This window comes from Brassica napus, chromosome C3, assembly GCF_020379485.1.
Source record: "Brassica napus cultivar Da-Ae chromosome C3, Da-Ae, whole genome shotgun sequence".
NCBI classification, from domain to species: Eukaryota; Viridiplantae; Streptophyta; class Magnoliopsida; order Brassicales; family Brassicaceae; genus Brassica; species Brassica napus.
Window position 1 is genome coordinate 53,957,233 of NC_063446.1, and position 25,151 is coordinate 53,982,383.

The window sequence follows — 25,151 nt, forward strand, 5'->3', positions numbered from 1 at the left end:
ACGCATTACCGCGAACGACAATATATTATTCAAAATTACCTTTGTTTAGAAAACAGAAAATTATCACTGCATCATATTAAAACAAAAAACTCTATGGTTAATTCTACAAGAAACAAAACTTAACTTCCACTTTCTCAAACTTAAAACTACCAAAAAATCTAAATTTACTTTAATTAAACATGTTATCCGACTCCGAATCTAGTACTATTAAACATTATATGAAGCCGAAGAAACAACAAGGTCGCACAAATAGAGTTAAGAAATGAGACCTTGTGCAGAAATACTAAAGTAATTGTTTTACCACTTTTATTTCGGTTGTTTCATTGTTATTGTTTTTTCATAGATTTATAGTCATGTGGCAAAAGAAAGACAGCTTATGTTTCCGTTAAGAAACGTGAAGATGACATATCAGTGGTGCTGCTGGGACGCGATTGAGGTAATTGTTATGATTTTCTCGATATATTATCTATAATTTATGTTTTATGCAAATATAAATTAACGTTCTTCGGTATCTCTTGACACCCAATAAAAGTGGTATGACAATATACGTGGAGTTAATATATTTTTAACCCAGAGTGTATTTTCAATACACGTTCAAAATATATGTTGAATTTATATAAAAAAAATTAAGATTCTTTCCCGTACACGGGATCAGACACTAGTGAGAAAGTATTAAATTGAAAGAAAAAATGAATATGAAAAAGATCAGCAAAGTACAAACTTGTATAGATTTTTTGGTACAGTCAAACACAAAAAAAAATGACGAAGAAGAAGAAGAAGAAAGGATTGAAAGTAAAAGACATGTGAAGTTATATATAAAAATTTAAACCGAAAGAATCATAGAGACGTGGCATGGTTGGAAGTTACTGATGACATATTTCATCTTTTAAAACTTGAACGTGGTACAGAAAATTTAGGGATTTAAATTTTGGTTTCAAAAATAAAATCGATTCACAATTTTCTCTTATTGATATTAAATATTTTTTTTTAAAAACATGATTATGTGTCAAAATTTTATTGGTGAGGTTACTTGTGATTTAGTATATAAGGGATGCTTGTGCTGACATTTCCTACCGGAAAAAAACTTATTCTTGGGTTCACCCCCTAGGGTGAACCTATAGGTTCACCAACCAATAGGATTTCATTATTTCAAATTCGATATCTTTTAAAAAAGAAACAAAATATTGTCAAATTATATTATGTTTTTAAAATTAAAAGGTAAAAAAAAATAGTAGTAATTAAAAAATATATATTTTTAACGTCGTCAGCAAAACAATAAACCCTAAAACCTAATCCCTAAACCCAAAATCCTTGGATAAACCCTAAACCCTTGGATAAATCCTAAACTCTAAATCAAAATCACTAAACACTAAAACACTCAAGGGTTTAGAGTTTAGGATTTAGGATTTAAGGTTTAATGTTTAGTGTTTTTTATTTAGAGTTTATGATTTATCCAAGGGTTTGTGGTTACCCAAGGATTTAGGGTTTAGGATTTAGAGTTTAAGGATTAGGAGTTAGGAGGATATTTGAACGATATCACTCTGTCAAGAATGGTACTCGTCTTCATCAGATACATGATGCGATTACAAATTGCTAACAAGATGGGCAGTCGGTTCTTGATTAATATAGAAGACTCATGAAGGTTTGGGAAGAATTACAGAACATGAAGACATCTCGTGCTTGTACTTGTGCTGCTGCCACGGACATAGAGAAAGAAAGAGAAGATGCTCGTGTTAATAAATTTCTATTTGGCCTAGATGACTCGTGGTTTGCTTCCATACGGTCACAGATTACTGATGAAGAACCTCTGCCAAATCTCAATATTGATTATTCTCGTGTCATTAGAGAAGAACAAAACATGGCTTCAACGCATTCCAAAGAACAACGAACTGAGGCATTGGGTTTTTCGGTTAAAACTGACCCTCCAAAAGATAATACTACTCCTACTACAGAAGCACCTTTGTCACGTTCTAGAGATCCTTCACGATCGTGTACTCATTGTGGAAGGAAAGGACATGACATCACTGAGTGTTTTTTGGTTCGTGGTTATCTAGAATGGTTTCATGAACAACAACTTCAAAACGGTTCTTCAGGAAACAGAGGTGGCCGTGGTGGACGGTCCAACAACAATGGAGGACGTGGACGTGGACGTGCCAATGCAACACATAGCTCATCAACATTCAACTCCGATCAGATTGCCTCTTTGATTTCTATTCTACATTTTATGAGGAAATTTTTTATTGTAAAACATATGTAACATTACGACAAATTGCCGATGTAAGAGAAGATGTAAGAGAAGATGCATCGTAAATTAACTACCCTTTTACGACAAAATTGTTTAATGACGAATGTATGAGAGTGATATGTCAGGTAGAAACGTGTTTGTAATAGGTTATACGGTATAACCTAAAAAGATTCGTCATGAATTGGTTGTTATATGGATGTAAAAGACTTGTAAAACCATTTATTGCTAACTAGTTGTTAAATTCTTACATACCAATGAAAAACAATTATATATATATATACATATATATCTGGGGTTTTTGCATGACTCAAAACTTGAAGTCAAACACAAAACTAACCCATGTTTTTTTTGGAACTTTGACTTGCCTCTTTCATCTCCAAAGTTCAGATTATTCACGAAAATACCATCACGTTTATTTTTTCTTTTTTTCGAAAATGCATATTTTACTCTCTTTTTTTTAACGCTTATATTTCAAAATGTTCTTACAACACTGAGCCAAACCGGCTAGTAATAAAATTTAAATAGGAAAACCACCAATAGGCATCATGAATTAAAATCCCATCCAAATGTGGGAAAATGTAAATTCAAAGAGCAAAGAGAGGCGTGAGATTGTGAGACACCAAGCACGAAGAACGGAGTTGCTCTTAAACCTCTCTTCTCTTACGATGAGTCTCACATACGACTCCAACAGCAGTAACTGATACAGCCAAGTAGGACCCTTGTTGCTACATACGATTGATGTCCACAGCAAATCAAGATACATCTTCCTACACGCAAAATAATAAGAGACCACCTCTTCATAATCCGGCAAGCTAAGATTAGCTAATCTTTATAACACTTCCGAATGCAGCGAAGTGGGACAACATGGGACATGACCAATACCTAGATAGAAACCATCTAGAAACAAGGAACAAGAGAGCCTAACCTCTCTGACAAGAACCGAGAACAAGCATCAACAAGGTCTTGAGATTGATGAAGGGCAACGAAGAACCTAAAGCCGGCAATAAACTATTCCGTTGCGAGAGAAACTAAGCTACCCAAAAAATAGCATAGACCAACAAAACCTAACTCAACCACACAAAGCCCTTTGAATATCATATTACGCTGAATCTAATACAATCCAAAGAGGACACAATCTCATGAAACAAGAAAACTCCCTACCGCACAAGCTCCTCTTGGGCAAAGGCCAAAACGAAATACTTGAACAAGGGCCAGAAAACGACCACGGAAGACATGGAGATCCGACAAGGCTCGTCACCTTCTCCAAAGCCAGATAATACCACCGCATCGACAAGCCAAATAAAAGAAAAGAAGAGAGGGGGGGGGGGTCTCTCTGGCGCCGGCGAAGAGCCCAGCCACCGGAGAGACACAGATCTGAGTCAGGCGGCGCCTTGAGTGGAGAGAAGAGGAATTATGAAAAAACCAAAAGAGGTGTTGAGTGGATGGTTTAGTTTAGTGTTCCCATATTCCTCAAGTATTCACAATATTGTCATTGCCAGGAATTATGAAAAAATCGAAAGAGGTGTTGAGTGGATGGTTTTACTCTATCACCCTCATATTCCTCAAGTATTCACAATATTGTCATTGCCATCAATACACCAACCACCATCAACAACCAATTTGAAGCTCTTAATGCACCTAAAATCGATTTACACTCTTTCTTTCTCAATTCTTATGAACTAAAAACAACATCTCTTTCACATTCTTTCCATATTCATCCAAAAAAACTCAAGATTTTGATTCTCAAAATTTTATGGTTCATAGAGCCATTGAAGATTACGATTCTTGGTGGGTCACTTTTGTTTGAGATTCTGGGTGCTTGGAGAAGACTTATGTGTACCAAACAAGTTATCTCACTGGTTGAAACTATGAAATCAGTTTTTTTTCTCAGATCTGTTCGTCCAGACGACTTGGCTGTAGACGACTTACATGGAAGTCTTCTAGTCAATACAGAGGTTAGTTTTGCAATTGATTTTTAAATGTGTTTTTATAGACGACTTATATGGAAGTCGTCCATCTTTGTTTGTTAAAAAAAAAAAATCGAGACGACTTCCATGTAAGTCATCTAGGGTAAACGGGTTAGTTTTACATTTGACTCGATTGTGTCAGAAATTTGACTTTTCCTCGACGACTTACACGTAAGTCATCCAGTAGAAAATTAAAAAAATTAATATTTTGTTATACCATGGAGTCGTCTAAGGTTAGTTTTGGAATTGAAAAATAAAACAAAAAAAAAATATTTTTTTCTAGACGACTTACACAGAAGTCGTCCGTCCGACGACTTACATTGAAGTCGTCCATGATTTTATTCCGAGATTCTGGTCAAACCTTGCTTATCTTGGACGACTTCCATGTAAGTCGTCGGACGACGACTTCCGTGTAAGTCGTCTAGAAAAAAATAATTTTTTTGTTTTATTTTCAATTGCAAAACTAACCTGAGACGACTTACATGGAAGTCATCTAAATATAACAAAATATTGATTTTTAAGTCGTCCATGAAAAGTCAAATTTCTGAGACAATCCGGTCAAATGCAAAACTAACCCGTTTTCCTAGACAACTTACATGTAAGTCGTCTCGAGTTTTTTTTTAACAAACAAAGATGGACGACTTCCATGTAAGTCGTCTAGGTTAAAAATCAATTGCAAAACTAACCTAAATGGACGACTTCCTAGAAGTCTGCCAGACGACCTCCGTGGAAGTCGTATGCGTCAATGTTTAATAAACTTTCATTTTCTCTAAAACTATAAAGAATTTTCACATTTTCTTGTTAATTCATGTCTATTAATCAATATTTTAGCCACTGAATGAATTTTATAACTTAATTCATGATAGTTATGAGGTTACCAACATTCATGTTTATTAAAGTTTCTAGCTGATCCGAGAAGACTTCCGTGGAAGTATTCTACGCTAGTTTTTGAATAACTTGTATTTTTAAGAGTGTTAAGTAACTTTAAGATATGTAGAACTCATATTTCAAAATATGTTTTATGTCTTAGTTTTACTAAATTTGACTAAGTTTTTTTAACACAAACTTGTAAAAAATTGTGATATGTTTTGAGTAGTTACTATTGTTTGTTTCCATCTTAAGTATGCACCAATGATGATTATTGTTATGAGTGGGTAAAATACTTGTTTCATAAATGTTGTATCAATGACTTAAGTATCATTATTTTTATATGCATCAATGATGTTTTTGTTATGAGTGAGTAGAATGGTTAAAATGATTCTCAATATGTTGTATCAATGACTTAAGTATCATTATTGTTATATGCATCAATGATGTTTTTTGCTAGAAGACTTCCCAGAAGACTTCTAATGAAAGTGTTATATCTTTGAACTTATGTAATGGTTTACTTTTGTGAATTTGAATACGTTTTCTTGAGAATTTTTCTCCCTTAGTTGTAATAAATTTGATTAATTTTTTCTGTTATTGTATTTTGCTATTGAAGTTGTACCAATAACTTCAATTATGTCAAGTAATTTTAGCAAGATAATATTGTGGAATATGAACATATTTACCAAATTTTTTATTAATATATCTTCAAATTTACAAAAACAAAATCACAACTAAAAGAGTACACATGCAAATCACAAAACAGACAAGAAACAAAACTATTATAGTTCATTCCTCTACAAAGACAAGCTTCGACTCCACTTGATATGGAAGAAGACTCCGCCAGAAGAAGTCTTTTAGCACATTTTATTTTAAAAGACTTCCGAGAAGACTTTTAGTGCATTATATTTTAGAAGACTTCCTGGAAGTCTTCTAGCACATTACATTTTAGAAGACTTCTACCGCATTATATTTTAGAAGACTTCCGAGAAGACTTCCCATAAATCTTCCAAAGTCTACTCCAGATTTGAAAACTTGCATATCAAAAAATGTTCAAATGGCTTAAAAACAGAGAAAATTAGTGGAAGATTATATAGATCTACTTTTATAGAACACACAAAGTACATATCCAAGTGGAAGATGAGAACTTTCTGGTTAAAAACCTGCAAAAAAAGATAGATTAGTGAGAAAGACATGAGACAAAAATGAAAAATTCATATAAAGTTTGGTGTTTTCAAGTCAAAGAGATTAGAATAGTTTTGGAGAATTTTAGTTTCGGAAAAAGGTAAGAACTTTATGCAATATGAAGTTACCAAATGAAGAAAATTCAAACATAAAAACTTACCAAAACGCTCATATCTGTTATGAAAGGGAGACATGTGAGAAGACTCCGTCAGAAGACTTCCAGGTAAGTCGTCCTCGAAGTCTTTTAGAGCATTATATTTTAGATGACTAACAGGTAAGTCGTCCCAGAAGTCATCTGAAAAACATGCATATCCAAAAAAGTTCAAATGGCTTAAAAACAGAGAAAATGAGTGGAAGATTAGATAGATCTACCTTTATAGAACACACAAAAATACATATCTAAAATTAATAGATCTACCTTTAAATGAATGGAAGATGAGAACCATGTGATGAAAAACATGCAAAACAAGATAAACCAGTGAGAAAGACATGAGACAAAAACAATAAGTTGATATAAAGTTTGGTGTTTATAAGTTCAAAGAGATTAGAGAAAGGTTGGATAGTTTTAAAATGAGGAACATACCATTTTTGTTGCAGCCATTTGAGAGGAGGAGAGAGAATGTGTAAATTTTTTTTTATATATGGAGACAAAAATTTCAATAAAGTTAAATATTTTCGATTCAGAAGACTTTCAAATAAGTCTTCTAATAGAAGACTTACTTGGCTTGTAAGTCGCTCAGAAGACTTTAATATTTTTAGCGGGAAACTAAAATATTTTTAGCGAGAGTTAGAAGACTTTCAGAGAAGTCTTCTAATCGCCAGACGACTTACATGTTAGTCGTTTAGACCCTAAACATAACCCTAAACTAAATTAACTAACTAAACACTTCATAAAATCAAATTAAACTTAAAAAGTGTTTATTATACCCAAAAATAAACACATATAAGTAAAATTTTATTTTTTCAAAAAAACATTTAAGCTTTCCAAAATCAAACCCTAAGAATACATAAAATACTACAACATATGTTCTCAAACCCTAAGCCAAAGAATATAATGATTAACTACTTTCACTCATCTAAGTTGAAAACTATTCAATTTTATCATATCTTAATTTATATTACTCAAAATTGTTTATAATTGCATTATTTTAATTTTTCACTTGTCAAAATATTTTTTAAAAAATTTACAAATTATTTTAAAGATCAACTACACCAGAAGACTTCCCTGGAAGTCGTCTAGAAGACTTCCCTGGAAGTCGTCTAGAAGACTCAGACAACTTTTTGGGGCTATATTCGTAAAAATGAGTTCTGCTTTTTTGTTTGGTCACAAGGGGCTGGATGTAATTTCACAAGGCTTTTAGGTTAGTTTTGCATTTGATTCAAGTTTGGGTATAGTTTCGTATTTAAAATCAAGTTTTGAGTCATATTTGGCTAATCCCAGTATATATCTCCAATAATTTAAAAGATAAACATTACAACATTTTAGCTATGACATGTGTCATCACTAAAATGTTTCTCAAAGTCCCAAGAAAAATATGTTGGTCCATTAATTGGTTGTTATATGGATGTAAAAGACTTGTAAAACCATTTATTGCTAATTAGTTGTTAAATTCTTACATACCAATGAAAAAAATTATATATATCTCGGGTTTTTGCAAATATGACTCATAACTTGAAGCAACCACAAAACTAATCCATGTTTTTTTTGGAACTTTGACTTGCCTTTTTCACCTCCAAAGTTCAAATTATTCACGAAAATGCCTTCACTTTTTTTTCTTTTTTTTTTATCGAAAATGCATATTTTACTCTATCACCGTCATATTCCTCAAGTATTTGCAATATTGTCATTCCCATCAATACACCAACCACCATGAACAACCAATTTGAAGCTCTTACTGCACTTAAAAATCGATTTACACTCTTTTTTCTTAATTCCTATGAACTAAAAACAACATCTCTTTCACTTTATCTCCATATTCATCCAAAAAAACTCAAGATTTTGATTCTAAAAGTTTTATGGTTCATAGAGCCATTGAAGCTTGCGATTCTTGGTGGGTCACTTTTGTTTGAGATTATGGATGCTTGGAGAAGACTTATGTGTGCTAAACAAGTTATCTCACTGGTTGAAACTATGAAATCAGTTTTTTTTCTCAGATCTGTTCGTCCAGACAACTTACAGGTAAGTCGTCTGGCTGTAGACGACTTACAGGTAAGTCGTCTGGATGTAGACGACTGGCTGTAGACGACTTACATGGAAATCTTCTGGTCAATACAGATGTTAGTTTTGCAATTGACTTTTAAATGAGTTTTTATAGACGACTTACATGGAAGTCGTCTAGGGTAAACAGGTTAGTTTTGCATTTGACCGGATTGGGTCAGAAATTTGACTTTTCCGACTTACGTGTAAGTCGTCCAGTAGAAAATTAAAAAAATTAATATTTTGTTATACCTAGACGACTTACATGGAAGTCGTCTCATGTTAGTTTTGCAATTGAAAAATAAAACAAAAAAAATTATTATTTTTTAGACGACTTACACGATAGTCGTCCGTCCGACGACTTACGTTGAAGTCGTCCATGATTTTATTCGGAGATTCTGGTCAAAACTTTCTTACCTTGGACGAATTCCATGTAAGTCGTCGGACGGACGACTTCCGTGGAAGTTGTCGGATCGTCAGACGGACGACTTCCTGTGGAAGTCGTCGGATCGTCGGACGGACGACTTCCGTGGAAGTCGTCGGATCGTCGGACGGACGACTTCCGTGGAAGTCGCCTAGGAAAAATAATTTTTTTTGTTTTATTTTCAATTGCAAAACTAACCTGAGACGACTTACATAGAAGTCGTCTAGGTATAACAAACTATTGATTTTTTAATTTTCTATTGGACGAATTACATGTAAGTCGTCCAAGAAAAGTTAAATTTCTGATACAATCCGGTCAAATACCAAACTAACCCATTTTTCCTTGACGACTTACATGTAAGTCGTCTCGAGTTTTTTTTAAACAAACAAAGATGGACGACTTTCATGTAAGTCGTCTAGGTTAAATATCAATTGCAAAATTAACTTAAATGGACGACTTCCTAGAAGTCTGCCAGACGACGACCTCCGTGAAAGTCGTCTGTGTCATTGTTTGATAAACTTTCATTTTATCTAAAACTATAAAGAATTTTAACATTTTCTTGTTAATTCATCTCTAATAATCAATATTTTAGCTACTGAATGAAATTTATAACTTAATTTATGATATTTATGAGGTTACCAACATTCATGTTTATTAAAGTTTCTAGCTGATCCGATAAGACTTCCGTGGAAGTCTAATACCTAATATAATAAATTTAGTAAATAAAAAACATTGTATAACTTATATAAAATAAAATATTTATATAATTTTAAAAATATATGTATATATATACATACAACGGATCGGGTCGAATCGGATATCTGCTCCAAAAAATATTAGTATTTGTGATTTGCTTTGTTTCTTACAGATATTAAATATTAATATTTGTTTTGCTTTGATTCATAGAGTTACGGATATCCGAGTTTTTTATTTAAATTGGAATGGATAACGAATCGAACAAAAATTTATGGATATTTTTCCCAGCACTAGTAAGAACCGATTCATTTGCATGACAAAAGTTACTTTCAGGAAAATGAGATGGTAGATCCAGCTTCTAAATACCACATGAAGAAAATAAATGTTAGCTTGGTTATTACGGTTTCTGGGTCACTTCCCAAATTGAATAATTTTTCATCTATATATATACTTTTCTATTAAAAAATATTTTTTTCTTCGTGTTGAATGTTAAAAACATAATCAATGAAATTGCTTCTCTGTTTAAGTAAAAAAAACTCCTATTAACTATTTTCTCTGGTTATATTTGTCTCTTATCTAGTTAATTTATATATATATATATATATATATATATATTTAATTTATTTATTTATTTATTTATAGTACTAAGATTTTGTTACTTCTCTCTTAAACCATGTACAAAAGATTATTATTCGAACACCTAATTTTCACCTTTTAACACTTCATATTATCATTATTTTCCACATAATCATTTAAAACATATTTAATTTTAAATCATATAATATAATGATTTATGAAAGAAAAAACTTCACCTTATTCATCTATTTTTATTTTATATTTTATGTTTTGATTTGCTAATTGCCAATTAATGGTTAAAACATAAACAATAATTTATTGAAAGATAAAATAAAATAATTATTGCAAGGAAATCTCAAAGTTAGAAAATGATTAATTCTAAATCAAAAGAACTAAGAATTATATATTTTAATATATGTTTATCAAAAACAAATTTAAAATATATATACAAAAATTGATTGAAAAAGTTTATAAAATTATAAAATATACTCTTCCATCAAAATCAAATGGAAAATTTTCTATTTATACACACAAAGATGATAAGTTTTGATATAAAATAAATTAATTTAGTATAACATAAATGATCTGGAAAAAATTAGGTGAAACAAAAAAACTTCAACAATTTTGATGGCCAATCATCAAATAACACATTATCTGTTATGAAAATAAGGGGAAGTCTGTATCTTTATTAGACAATAAGGAACCATTTATATAGGGAATTACATAAGTATGAAACCCTAATACAATATGGGCTAGGAAATACAAAGACATAAGAATATGGGCTTTCGAATATGGGCTTCCACCAGACCTTGGTTTATTATACTCCCCCTTGGAAGACCATCTCCGATGTGGTTTGTAATACGCTTTGGATGTTGCCTCATTAAAACCTTACCAGGAAAACCCAATAGGATAAAACCATGGTGAAGGAAAAAGAGTACAACACGTATTACTTCCCCTGTTGAGTACATCTCTGGATGTCAATAACGCCTTAGTAATTAGATCCACCAAATCCTCGCTTGATTGAACTTGGACGGACAAACAACCTGAATCACCAAAATAATTTACCCTTCTTCGGGTAGGTTAGTATCAAATGGACCCAAGTCTTTAGTTCTTTGTAGGTAACAAAAATATGTATAATCCCGTTCTAGTGTCTTTGGGTCGATCATGAGCTATATCTAGCTAATAGATTACGACAAATTATTTATCTAGCCTTGTATGGCTCGCCAAATCCGTCAAAACTTTATGGCACTTAGACATGGTATTTCGGGACCAAAGATCTCCTCATTTTCTTCATTAGGGCCGAAATTATCTTTTCTAAACTGAGGAACCTTATAATTATGGGACTTGTCAATTCGTAAGCTTAGTCCATATCAAACTTCTTGAGCACGTTATCTATGTATGTCATTTGATGCATAAGGATTTTCTTTTCAAGTTGCTCAATGTATAATCCAATATATAATCTTGTTTTCCCAAAACCTTTCATGTTGAATTCGAATTCTTTCTTGATGTATTCTATCTTTGGAAATTTCTCTAGAGGTTCCTAGGATATTCAAGTCGTTCACATAAAGATATTCAATATTGTTCTCGAGAACTTGATGTGTTCGGTAGTTCGATACCCTCTGGAACTTTCACATAAATTTCGTTATCCATTGGACCATATAGATATATATTTTATTTGCCAGACTTATAAGGAATCAGAATGTCGTTGCATCCACCACATAGGAGTATGTCTCATTTATAATTGATACCAGGTCTTTGTGAGAACCTTATGCAATTTTGCCATTCTTATTATGTTTTCTCACGAAAGATTTACTTATGTCCAACTGGTTTGACTACATCTCTTCTCTTAAGAGATTTCATATACCACGTCTTATATCATTATCAATTGCTTATCAATTTCTCTGAGTATCTATGATAGACGTTGGTTTCATGATCCTCGCTTTTGTCAAGCGCTTTTGTATTCAAATATTACATCATCATCGACGTCAATATTATTTTAACGGTTCCATTTATAATCCAGACATGACATAATGCATTTAGATCTTATTATTTTCAGGTACCTGATCTTTATTCATGGTCATGTCTAAGGTTTCCTTTGGAAAACCTTAATTTCGGATCTGCCATTTCAATTATATGTTCTTCTCATTTCCGAGTAATACATGTATGGAACCATCTTATCTTAACTAAGTCCAATATCAATTTTATTAGAGCATAACCCGCTGGTATATTTCAGTTTGGGTCATCAAACATGTCTGGCAATTGACTTGTTTAAGTTCTGAGAATGATTCATTCTTTGGACTCTTATTCTATATTCATATTTGAGGATCATTATTCATTCTCGAAATCGTTTACCAGCTTATTATTTCTCTCCCTGATGTTGGATATACGGATTTATCTAATCCATGGCTAGCCTTAATCATATCTCTCGTGGCCTTATGTATTCTTATGGAGATTTATATCCAACGTATACACTTAATTCAATTTCAGATCCCATCTTATAACTTTGTGGTGGAGCAACTTATTTAAGTTCTCTATATGAAAACATTAATTCTTGACCATTTATCAAATTCATGGGAGAGTCTCTATTTGTTCTTTGGCATTATGCGAACAAATTTTGCTGCAACTTATAAGGATTCATAAATCCACCGGTATCACCAATTACTCTTGCAAACTTATTGCAGATTTTGACAAGGATATGTACAACCATAGGTCGTCATATATGATGGATGATCAGTCTATCTGTGGGTGATCAAGCCCACGAAATTCCTTGCTTATTTTCGAAATATCATGGTGAATACTCATATTATCAATTCCCTTATTCAAAGGGGCAGCATATCTTAAACCATTCAATAGAATGTCGCATACTTAACCGGAATGGCATGACCGGTTTGCCAATCATTAATCTCCATATAATCTTTCTGTTGTGCAATTTCGTTTTCAGATTTCATTTTGGCCGAGTTCTATTTGGGCTATTGTTGTCGTGGATGCTTAACTTATTTAGGGATTTTGGGATTCTCTGATTCTCCTCCTCGAGATAATAACACTTAATGTTCATTTATCTCGTATTGAATCTCAAACTTAGGTAATTTAATATCAAATTTTGTTTCCTTAGACAATAATTTTGAAAACATCATGCATTAAATAAATCAAAGTGTGCAACAAATAGCCAGAAATAAATTAAGTCTGATTAGATTAATAGGGATTTAAATTCGGCTAAGATAGATTATTCAAAAGACTTTGGCCAAGGAATTTTGGCCAAGGGGATTCGGCCAAGATGATTTTACCAAAATGCTTTGGCCAGAAGATTCTATTAGTTTGACTAGATTTCATATTTGGCCAATAGAAATTTCAATTTGGCCAAGCTTTTGCCTTCGGTCAAGGTCTTTTAAAGGTTGGCCAAGAGAATTTAGACTTTGCATTTGATCAAGATTTAAGCTAGGCCAAGGTTTTGCATTTGGCCAAGGCTTTAAAGATCATGTGATTGTTCATTAGGCCAAACAAAAGTTTCGGCCAGGCCAAATCCGAATGGTTCTAGGATTCTTATAGATTTCGGCCAAAGAGTAATTTTATGATCAGATTTTAAGTTTTAAACAAGTGATCATGTCTTAAAATTTGGCTAAGATTTTATTTGGCCAAGACTTTGAAAAACAATCCTACAAATGTTCATATGAACATGTATAGTCTTGGCCAAGCCAAATCCAAAGAGTTTTAGGATTTGATTATGTGTTTCGGATTTGCTAGATTTTTCAGCATATGATTCAAAGTTTAAAAACACATATAGGCCACGCAATGTAATCGAATCAAGTTTAGCATATGATGAAGTTTTGATCCTACGGCCAAGCTTTTAATCATGCGGATAGGATTTCATGCAATCTCTATGTTTTAAACAAGCAAGGCATCATTTTCAATCAAGTAATCAGCTAGCAAATCAGATTTTGGGTTTGAAGCATGCGAATCAGATTTGGTTAAGACATACGATTCAAATTTTAAACATATCGTGTGATCAAGCAACCAAATCAGATTTCAATCAATAGCATGTGATCAAGGCAATTTCTATTTCTAATAGAATTTAATCATGCGATTTCAATTTCCTAGGTCTAATCGATTTTTAATCAATTAGCATATAATTTCAATCTAATCATGAAATTTTATCCCTAGGTTTCATATGATCAAATTCTGGAATTCTAATTTAAATTTATTAAGTTTTAAATTTTCAGGAAATTCCAATAAACATGCGATCAGATTTTAGGTTAAATTTCAAATCCTAATTCTAATAGGATTTAGACACAAGGACATGTAATTATTCTTAGTCTAATTATGAAACCTTAAACATGTATTTATGCATGAAAAATATCAAGTTATACAAGCATAAAATCGACCAAGACAAAAACCCTAAAAACTTTGTAACAACCTTGTAACAACCTTCCTATTTTTTTTTTAAAGGTTCTAGGTTTTAGCATGCAATTTCAGTTTTAATGTGTATGTTTCGATTTCTAACATTAAAACATGTAATTTCTATTAGAGATCATATCAAACAATTAGGTTTTATCAATCCTATCATGTGATTAACAAAATCAGATTTCAAACCTAAACATGCGATTTAATTTTCTATGTCTAGCTTGCGATTTTGATTTTAATGTTTAGCATATGATTTGCAAACCTAAAACATGCAATTTCTATTAACAAACAGATCATACAATCAATTTTTGATAATCCTAGCATGTGATTAGGTGGTCAAACAAATCAAATTTCAATTAAGCATGCGATTTGCAGTTTTATGCCTAGAATGCGATTTCTAATTTTAAAAACATGCAATCAGATTTTCTTAAACAAACAATTAGATTTTAAAGCTTTAAACAGCATGTGAAAACAAGTTTTAGAAATTTTTCATCAAGGGGGGTTTTAATTTTAAAGCTATGCGATTTTTAGGTTTAAGCAAATTAGGTTTTAGATGTTTAGGAATCGGTTTTTCAAGCATACCAAGTATGCGATCTGATTATTGACATAATCAGATCTGAAACTATAGTTTTAGGTATATAATTCAAGTTTTATAATTATTAGAATCATATTAGATAGTATAGGTTTATACAATTTTCAGTTTTAAGCATGACATTCGATTTTCATGTCATGCGATTTTAGGTTTAGATTAGTTCTTAGGTTTAAAACTTATGACCATGTTTTACTAAGTTTTAAACATATACTATATGATTTATAAGGATATAAATCGAATTATGTATTCATAGTTGGTTAGGTTTTGGTTTCTATGATCACATATTAAGGTATATACGATCGGTTCTCTCTTGTATGGTTCGAGTTTAATTACATTAAACTCGACCTCTAAGTAGTTTTAAAGTTTGAGATAGTTTACCTATGAACTCCTTTTGATCTGAATGGAAAAGAGAGTTTGATCGCATGGGCAGTAACTCCTCTCGGCTTGAACTCCTTGTTGATATTAGATTTTAATTCCCTCGGCTCATGAAACAACACGAGGAGCATTAGATAACATGAACGCCAACAAGATAGCATGAATCAACTAAGGTATGATAAACTTATCTTGCACAGAAGTTGAGTTCGGCTAGAAAATCCTTGTTGGAATCGGATTTGGTTTCCAAATCAAATCGGCGCGTATTGTATTTGTGCGTGAAGGCGCGTGGGTGGTCAGATCGACAAGCGGTTTGCACTGACGGATTCGTCTCGGCGAGGGCTTCGATTTGATATCTTGATCGTTTTCTGAGTCCTCACGGTTTGAGAGAACGGCATCTTTGAAGTTCCGAGGCAGATTCCTTTGCGTTTAGGGTTTGATGATTTTCGGCTGAGTTGAAGAATATTTCGTGTGGGCTTAGGGCTAGAGACTATCGTGCTGATAACGTGTTATGAAAATAAGGGGAAAGTATGTATCTTTATTAGACAATAAGGAGCTCTTTATATAGGGAATTGCATAAGTATGAAACACTAATACAATATAGGCTAGGAAATACAAAGACATAAGAATATAGGCTTTCGAATATGGGCTTCCACCGGACCTTCGTTTATAACATTATCCTTATATTCTCTTTCTTCGGTTGTACATTTTATTAAACTAAGTCTTATTCAGACGAGACGTTCCGTTGAAGAGCACCTCTATATGACCATGTCTGATCTATATCAAAGAAAAAATGTCTCTCGTCCTAACATCTTTCAATAATGAGTCTACCCGGTCATCCTGCTCCGGAGAATGTGAAGCAGGCTTACGCTTTCAAAATTATCATGTAGACTCCTGCAACGCCGAAGTAATGTATCTTTGTCTCATTTTTAAAATTGAAGGTAGAAGTTTTTACTAAAATAATACTCTTTTTTTTGTTTTTTTTTTGCTCTTTATGTTTCAAATACTCTTTCTGTTTTTAAATAATGCATATTTTTTGTTTATATATTGATATATATATAAAATAAAATTTAATTATTTCTATAAATTTAAACTAATAGTATTTGAATAAGTATAATTAATTTTTAAATATTTATAATTTACCATTATTAACTCTCTTTTCTGACAACTCCATTATTAACTAATAATTTTTTTACTAAATACATACAAAATATAAATTTATGAACTACCTTTTATTTTTAAATATTTATCTTTTAAGAACAGAAGGGAGTACTGTATATACATGTTCAATAGAAAGAATTCTTAGATCACTGTAATAAATATAATGTTCAAAAAAAAAAAGATCACTGTAATAAATAACTAAGCAGGTTCTTCTAGTGGGATCCGATATTTTAATTTGATTCATTATAAATTAGTACGATAAACTATAGCGTATCAATTAGAGAGAGAGAATTTTCTTTTCTTCCCCTCTTATCACACTCAAATCTTTCAGAGGGGGAAGAGAGTTATGTTATTTCTTTTTGATGTAAAATAATCCTTTTGATCGAAAGATCGACTTTTGATTCTGGTTGCGGATTTCAGTCTTCGCAAGGCGACTTTTTCTTCTGATCTTTGTTAGATCAGACTTTTCACTTCGCTTGACGAGCTTTTGTTGTGTGTTCTGTTTAAAAAAAAGTTCATCTCTCTGTTTTAATCAAATTTACTGATTGCTTTCTAAGAGTTTTTTCTTTGTGTCGGTTATCCTCTATCTTCATTCCCCAAGATATAAATCTTTGTCTTATTATAAATTAATTGGCAAAGTCTTCGTAAAGGGTGAAGATTAGAGCTTTGCATGTTTGGTCTTATGGTTTAGTACAGCTTCAGATATGTCAAAGCTTGTTCTACAAGTGTTTTGACAAGAGCTGTGTCTGAATCTTATAGAGCTTGGTATTCTCCACATCCGGCGAAGAGAGTTAACCTCGGAGAAAGTATCATCGACTTGAGAGATGGAAAGTTACAAAAGGAACCAAGTCTTCGTTGCTGTGTTATTTGATCTACCGGAAATTCACATTTACGGTGGTTTTCCGGTGAAGAAGCAACGATGTCCGTCTGCGCAATACATCACCCCCTAGTTAAGTTTAACTGAAGACACGTGTAGCTTACGCGTAGATCCATGGTGTACCGTGTAATTATGTTTGTTCTTAATCTTATCTTGGAAAGTTGGGCTTCCCTTGGGATTAAATTCTGTAATGGACTTATTTGATTCATTTTTGTAACACGTTAGGTTTTGAGCCTTATAAAACAAGTTGACAAAAAAAAAAAAAAATCAATTACTTTCTGTGTGTGCATCTAGTGGTTGGTCCATACGTAGCCAGAGGACACTGGATACTAGATAGTCTATATATTTTATGCTATTATTAAACCGATCAGTAATCAAATGGAGTGGTCTAAAACCACGATCATATATTTGAAATCCGAAGCTGTGGTCCTTAATCTATTAGCCATAGATTTTCACAATAGTAGTATATTTTATGTTTAAACTATATTATAAAAAGAGGGATGACGCTGAATCCAATATGCCGATACCATGAGTAAGTAGGATTAAAGCAGCTGGCAATTTTACCCACACAATTCATATAAAATATGTGCCGACATGAATTCCACTTGTTTGTTTAGAAGTTTTCACATATTTTATTTTTAATTTTTTTTGCCAAATGTCCTGATGACTTTAAAATGAATAAATATTTGGTCAAACATGTTCGCCTGGAAACCAAAGCTAATCTTTATCAAACATTCCATATCTGACTACCACAGGATGGAGTTTCATTCTTTGAGAACTTGATCAAATCAAGATGGATATAAGAATCTTCGGCCCCATTTGGAGTTGCTCTATCGAAAGCTCCTTGGCGTGATTCGGTGTTGAATAGAGGTAGCGATCTTTTGTAGATGTTTCATGTAACTCACAAGCTCATGAAAAGTGTCAGGAAACAGTTTTTATTTTGTCTGTCTTATGAAACTTCCGCGCCGCCGGAAGTGGTGTGACCCGTCGATCAGATTCTGTTTTCATATACGTGACACTGTAAGCATTATTAATAATGGGGTTTTGAGGGCTGGCATAGCGTGGGAAATGGGAATACTTGTGGCAACAACAATGAGGATTCAATCGTTCTGTCCGTTTGGTTCAGTTCTTGATTTATGTAGTAACGTTTCTATTGTTTGTAGTTTTGGTATTCTGGTTATATCTTTGTATTCTGGTACAAAAAAGATCGAGTCTAAAATTTAACATTTATCCAAAAAGATCGATATCATATCTTAATTTATGTACATTCACAATACAGATTACATGTTTACAAATTTCCCCCACAGACCAAATCTTGACATAAAACTCCGGTCCGAATCTTTCCTCTTCAAGAACTCAACTAAAAATGGCGATCAAAGTTGCTCACACATCTAGCACATGACCCTGATGGTCCACGGGAGCTCTACACTCTGATTCCGACGGCCTAGACTCTGCTATCTTAGCCGCTACTTCGGCCATCACAAGCCTAGTCAACAACAGTCCCGCCACAAACGCAGCTCCCATCAACATGGTGAAAACCGCCGTCCAGCTACTCCTCGACGATATGTAACCCGTTAGCAACGGACCAACCGCCGCTCCAACGGATCCCGTCCCGTCGATTATAGCCGTTACGGTAGCCAAAGCCCTCGAGTTTCCTTTCAAGGAGCTGTGCGTCCCGAGATCAGCTGAAACAGCCGTAGTGATCAAAGCGTAAGGTCCGTTAACCAACATCCCGGTTAAGAACATGAGAGACGCGTTGGCTAGTAACGACACATGTCCGTAGCTCCTGTAGAAGAACAGAGCTGGGATCGAACAGTACATGAAACTCGCAGCCGTAATCGCTCTTGCTCCTATCCTGTCTGAAATGTAACCGGCCATGATTCCTCCGACCACACCTCCAACGTCGAACATTGTCGAAAGGTTTCCCGCTGTTTCGTCTGATAAATACTCGCCTTCGATCGCTGCAAATCACCACACAAAACTTGTAATCAGTTACATGACCAAAACAAACAGTCTAAGTGTGGTTTGTGTTAGTGTTGTGTTTGCATACCTGTGTGGCTAACGTAGAAAGGAAGCCAGTAGAGGAAAGTGTAAGCGACCAACTTAGCGAAGAAGAGACAGAGAGCAAAAGGAGCAACTCCAGGGATCCTCCACGCTTCAATGAACCCAACAGCTCGTTTCTTGTCATCGGTCTCCGAATCAGACGAGCTCAACAGCAAGGGGACACTTACAGAGTCACCAATCTTCTCACTCGATGAATCAACATCCTCGTCTCGCTCAGCTCCAACCATCTCCGGATTCACAGGCAAGAAAGCGAAGTTCACCAACCCGATCAAGGCAATAACCACACCGGGAACCACAAAAGACCATCCCCAACCATATCTCAACATCGCAGCAGCGATCAACGAGCCTGTGATGTTGCCGACGGAAGTATGCGCGTTCCATATCCCCATGATCAAACCTCTCTTCTTCTTGTTAAACCAGTTTCCGACCACGGCCACCACAGAAGGCCAGCCAGAGGATTGAAACAGACCAGCGAGCATTTGCATGATCAAGAAATAGTAAAAGCTATGAACGTTCGCCCAGTAACCGACACCGAAAAGAGACGTGAACAAACCGGTTCCGACCATCCCAACGGTCAAGAAGATCCTCAGGTTCATCCTGTCTCCCAGATGTCCAGCGAAGTACATACCGAAAGCGTAAACAGCAAGAAACGCAACGTCGATCTCCCCCAGCAGAACCGTTCCGTTTGGTCCGTTGAACGGAGCCCAACCACCATTTTCTTGTTCTTGTCTGAATGATCGAAACGAAGTGAATCTCAAAAGGAGTGAGTTAACCCCTGTGTCTGGTGATTGTGGATCAAGAGCGCTTTTCACAATGCTTGTTGTTTTTCTAGCGGCGTGATAGCTAGCGTAAGCGAGGAACGTGACGATCAAGACTATGGCTTGATATGCGTTGTAAGAGAGCTTTGACCCTTTGATTCGTTCCAAGAATCGAATCCCAACTGGTTTTTTCTCCATCTCTGGCTCGGATTGCATTAGAGAAGCCATGAGAAATTATTATGTCGAATGTTTACCTGTAAATAAGATATAAATATATAGTCCATGAATTAGTTAAATCTCAAGAAGAAGATTCCATTTTCATATGGAATTATACTCTCATTTTTTGTTTCTGGAAAAATCTTCATAGAACTCTTGGCTTTACACAAGGGTTACTTCTGTTGAATCTCTAAAACGTGTCGTAGCTAGTGACAGATCATATGATTGTGATGCATGTTTCGTCTGTAAACTTTCAAGAAGACTATTTGAGGTGAATTCTCTTCAATTTACTTTATTAATAAATAATTATGCTAAATTTTATCAGATTTGTAACCTTAATTAGTACGAATTTTGACCTCGTATAGGGTATATTTAAGGAATCTTCTCGCAGAAGTTGAAAAATTCATTGAACCCCTGAAACTAATTAATTAATTAAAAATCTCGTGAGTTTTCATTTTATTTATTTTGCCTCAAATCTCGTGAGCCTTAATGCAGATACTTCGATTTTTTAATAATTATGCAAAATAAAATCTCATCCTTGTTGATATATTCAAACTATGATTGTTATATAGATTAAGATTCAAATATAGAAAATGCCAAACAAAAAGAAAAACTCTTGGAGACGACCAAGAAAGAGATCTATTGATGAAGACGCACGTCTCACAGTTTTTTTGAAAGGTTCATCTTCGTAATCTGTAACAGTCTTTACAATATACAAAAAAAAACTTCAAACCAAGATTTGACTCTATTTACAGAACCACTTAAAGTAAACTTCAAAGTTCGAAAACAAACATAATTTGAATTACCTTTAAATCCTTTCGTCAAGCTAAGAAGCAACAACGTTTCCTCCCGACAAGAAATTCTCGAACTCTCTTGAGAGTTTATAGATATGAAAAGTTTTAAGGATTGCTTTGAAGATGCAAAGCGACTTCGAGACGTTTTGGAGTTGCAAGCAACGGCGACGGGTTTATAGCATTCGAAGCCCATACACGATTGAATTAAACAATTGAATTTTATTCCTGAAGATACTTGAAATGACGATCCTACCCTTCTCACTACAAATAATGTTCCTCGGATCGGGATTTACGAGTGTACCCTTCATAGTTGCGTCTCTAATCTAATCGCCTAACCAGGCCAATGAGCGGAGGTTATTTCCTGCGTGATACACCTAATGTCTCCCTACGCAGTTATTATTATACTAGTATTACCACCTGTGCACTTTTTTCATAATTAGTTAATCATCGTCATAAATTTTCAATTAGAGTAAATAATATTTAAAATATTGTATGAACAGTGGCACATGATATTAGAAGTACATGCATTGAAACAAAACTGTTAAAGGGATAAACCAATAACTTTGATTTCATTATAAAATTGATACATGTTTGTAGAATTTTTCAAAAGTACATAAAATATATACCAGAATACAAAATATACTTGAAATACAATATTTGATGATTACATACAGAATAACAAATACTTAATGTAGTTTAGTGCAAAATTTAGATAGGATGAATGTAATAAATTTACTATTTAAAGTTTTATAGATTAAAATTGACATTTTATGTTAATTTACCTAACATCTTTTTTTCTTTCAAAAAGCATACATTTAAACAAATTAACCCACATTACTTATTTTGATAGTTTGTTGAATTTATAAGATCAAAATTTATAACTTTAGCTTGCCTTTTATATATTAAAAGGAATTGTCTTGCAATAATTAAGTTAAGTTTCAGCAACAAAAAAAAAGATTAAATAAAGTAAATTCACCTTTAAATTCAGAAATTCAAGCTCTGTGATATGTTCAACAATAGCTTTAGCGTCCTATGCTGTAAGGAATACTGGAAAAAAAATTCAACAAATGAAAAATTAGTCAACAAATCAAAAAAAAAATTGTAGAGAATTGAAAACATGCAAAACCTTCTTTGTCAAGGCCAAAACCTTATGCTTCGTATATTCAACTCGAAGATAAATGCCGAGAGTGTAGTTATGGTTGTCCAGGAGAAAATTATTTTATGATCCATACTCTCTCTAAACCGTGACCATTATCGTACCAGTATCAATTGCTTCCCATAATTCCACCAAATCAATATAAAATCTTGTCGATAAATGATTTTTAAGTACTAATCTAGACGAAGAAAAAAAATTGTTGCAGAAAGAAAAGAAGATATAAAGAAACACATGTCAAAATTGAAAATTTAAGAGAGATTATAAGATTTTTTTTTTGTTGGGGAATATAGAAAAAAGGGGACATAACAGAGGGTTGAGTACAAAAGTTGTAAGGAGAGGGTGGAGTCTCCTCTGTTTTTGGGGTTATGCACTCTGTTTTTGTTGTTTCCACAGGGCATTACTCGGTTTGTTGTGTTGGTGTTGGTGTTGGTTGTTTGTATGAGAGCGATGAAATATAAAAGGAGTCAAAAAAAAAAAAACAGAGGGTTATAAAAAAGGGGAAAACAGTTTGAAATCGTGGAAATGAGATTTTCTGAACATGGATGAAATATCAAGATATAATTGCTAAAAATTAAGGATGGAAAAGAATTATTTTCAATCAACTTTTTTAAAGTGTTTTTCATTTGTCAAATTTGATTAGCCATCTCATTTGTGCTTTAGTATATAAATGATGGTTTTTTGGGTCACATCCATATAGCATTTATCACATTAATTTTGCTAGATTTAATTTTTTTTCGACAAATAAAAATTGCTAGAATTTAATTTTGTTACATATTTGTTTATTTAACTCTATATTTATGTATGATCATAACTTTAACTTTATATATGCCATTACGAAGAAAATTATGTAAAGCTTATGTGATTTTTATTTTATTACAAAATTTTATTTTGTGTCAGCTATTAAAACATTCGAGAAATTCTTAGGTTCACCCACTCGGTGAATTTAGAGGTACACCCAACCAATAGGATTTAGTTATTTTATATTCAATATCTTTTGAAAAAAGAAACCAAATAATAAGAATTTGTGAAATTATATTATGTTTTAAAAATAAATAAAAAATAATAGTAATTATTAATTTTTTTAATCTTATTAAACTAGTTAGCAAAATACTAAATTTTAAACTCTAAACTCTAAACATTAAACCCTAAACCTTTGGATTTTTTTTTTTAACACAATCCCTAAACCTTTGGATCTTTGGGAAAATCCTAAACCCTAAACCATTAATCTTAAACCCTAAACCAAACTCTAAACCCTTAATCCTAAACCCTAAGGGTTTAAGATTTAGGATTAAGGGTTTAGGATTTAAGATTAAGGGTTAAGAGTTTAGGGTCTAGGGTTTATGATTTTTCCAAGAATTCAAGGTTTAGGATTTAGGGTTCAGTGTTTAGAATTTAGGGTTTAGGGTTTAGTATTAAGGTTTAGGATTAAGGGTTTCGGGTTTGGTTTAGGGTTTAGAATTAAGGGTTTTGGATTTTTCCAAGGGTTCAAGGTTTATCCAAAGATTTAGGGTTTAGTGTTTAGGGTTTAAGGTTTAGAGTTTAATATTTTACTAATAGGTTAACAATACTAAAAAAAATATTTTTATGGTAATTACTATTAATTTTTTTTTAAAAAAACATAAAATAATTTCACAAATTTTTATTATTTGGTTTTCTTTTTTAAAAAACATTGAATCTAAAATAACTCAATCCTATTGGTTCACCCCTATGGAACCCAAGAATTTCTCAAAACACTGTGTCATGTTTCTGTCACTATCTTGTAAAATTTTTACAGGAAGCAAACTTGTTGTCAACCATTAAAGGATACGAATTCATTTGAAACTATCCTTTCATTTTCTAAATTAAAAATTGATGTTAAAAAGGAAAAATAACAATTTAAATTTGAACAAAATACAACCTAAATTTTAATTTTCTGGTCTAGTCTTTTTTAATTCAGGGTAATTTTTATTGTGAAGTGCAGTCCATCGATGGACTTTCTCCGTAAATATTCAAATGAAATTTAAATCATAGTTTCATATATGCCTAACTACACAAATTTAAAATAACCGATAATTTGCTTTGAACCTGAATCGCATAAGGTGATGATTGTTTCCATTAATTTTTTGTTTTAGTTTTTGGTTTTTAGATTTTGGTTTTAGATTTTGGTTTTTGCTTTTTAACTTTTAGATTTTGGTTTTTGATTTTCACCTTTTGGTTTTGATTTTTGGTTTTTAGATTTTAGTTTTGCTTTATTCTTAGTTTTTTTTATAAAATAAGCAATACATTGTTTTAAAATAATTTAGTTTTAAAAATTACCATTAAAATTTATCAAAATATAGTGGCTGTTATTTAAAATAAAAACATCACCATGTTTTAAATTATTTTATTTTAAGTGTTATACTTAAATATAATTAATAAAATATTTATAAATTATAAAAATTATAAAAATTAAAATATTTTAAAATTTTGAAACTATTTATAAATTTTATTACATAAAATATTTTTTGTTTTTTAGAACTTGAATGGCTATTTTTCAAATTAATATAATATATTGTATTAATAAAATATTTTTAATTTTATAATTTTTAGTTGTTGTTTATTATGTATAATAATATTATTCAATAATT

General features: G+C 32.6%; 1 protein-coding gene and 1 long non-coding RNA gene across 3 annotated transcripts; both read right to left on the minus strand.

Moving 5' to 3' along the window:
- Positions 1 to 2,667: 2,667 nt before the first annotated feature.
- On the minus strand, positions 2,668 to 3,904 carry LOC125583591. Its single transcript, XR_007320622.1, has 2 exons — positions 3,407 to 3,904; positions 2,668 to 3,012 (listed from the first exon to the last, which is right to left on the minus strand). It is a non-coding gene; the product is annotated as an uncharacterized LOC125583591 (long non-coding RNA).
- A 14,858-nt stretch (positions 3,905 to 18,762) lies between these two features.
- On the minus strand, positions 18,763 to 22,924 carry LOC106435288 (putative glycerol-3-phosphate transporter 1). Of its 2 annotated transcripts, none has more exons than XM_048750776.1 (4): positions 22,516 to 22,924; positions 21,402 to 22,436; positions 19,608 to 20,633; positions 18,763 to 19,518 (listed from the first exon to the last, which is right to left on the minus strand). In XM_048750776.1, exons 3-4 carry the CDS (start codon positions 20,605 to 20,607, stop codon positions 18,941 to 18,943), a joined length of 1,578 nt encoding a protein of 525 aa, XP_048606733.1. In that variant the 5' UTR covers positions 20,608 to 20,633; positions 21,402 to 22,436; positions 22,516 to 22,924; the 3' UTR covers positions 18,763 to 18,940. The 2 variants fall into 2 exon arrangements, with proteins under 2 accessions (XP_048606733.1, XP_013731613.1); XM_013876159.3 differs by lacking the exon at positions 22,516 to 22,924 and adding an exon at positions 21,253 to 21,298 and having other exon boundaries at positions 21,402 to 21,789.
- Between the last annotated feature and the right edge of the window lie 2,227 nt (positions 22,925 to 25,151).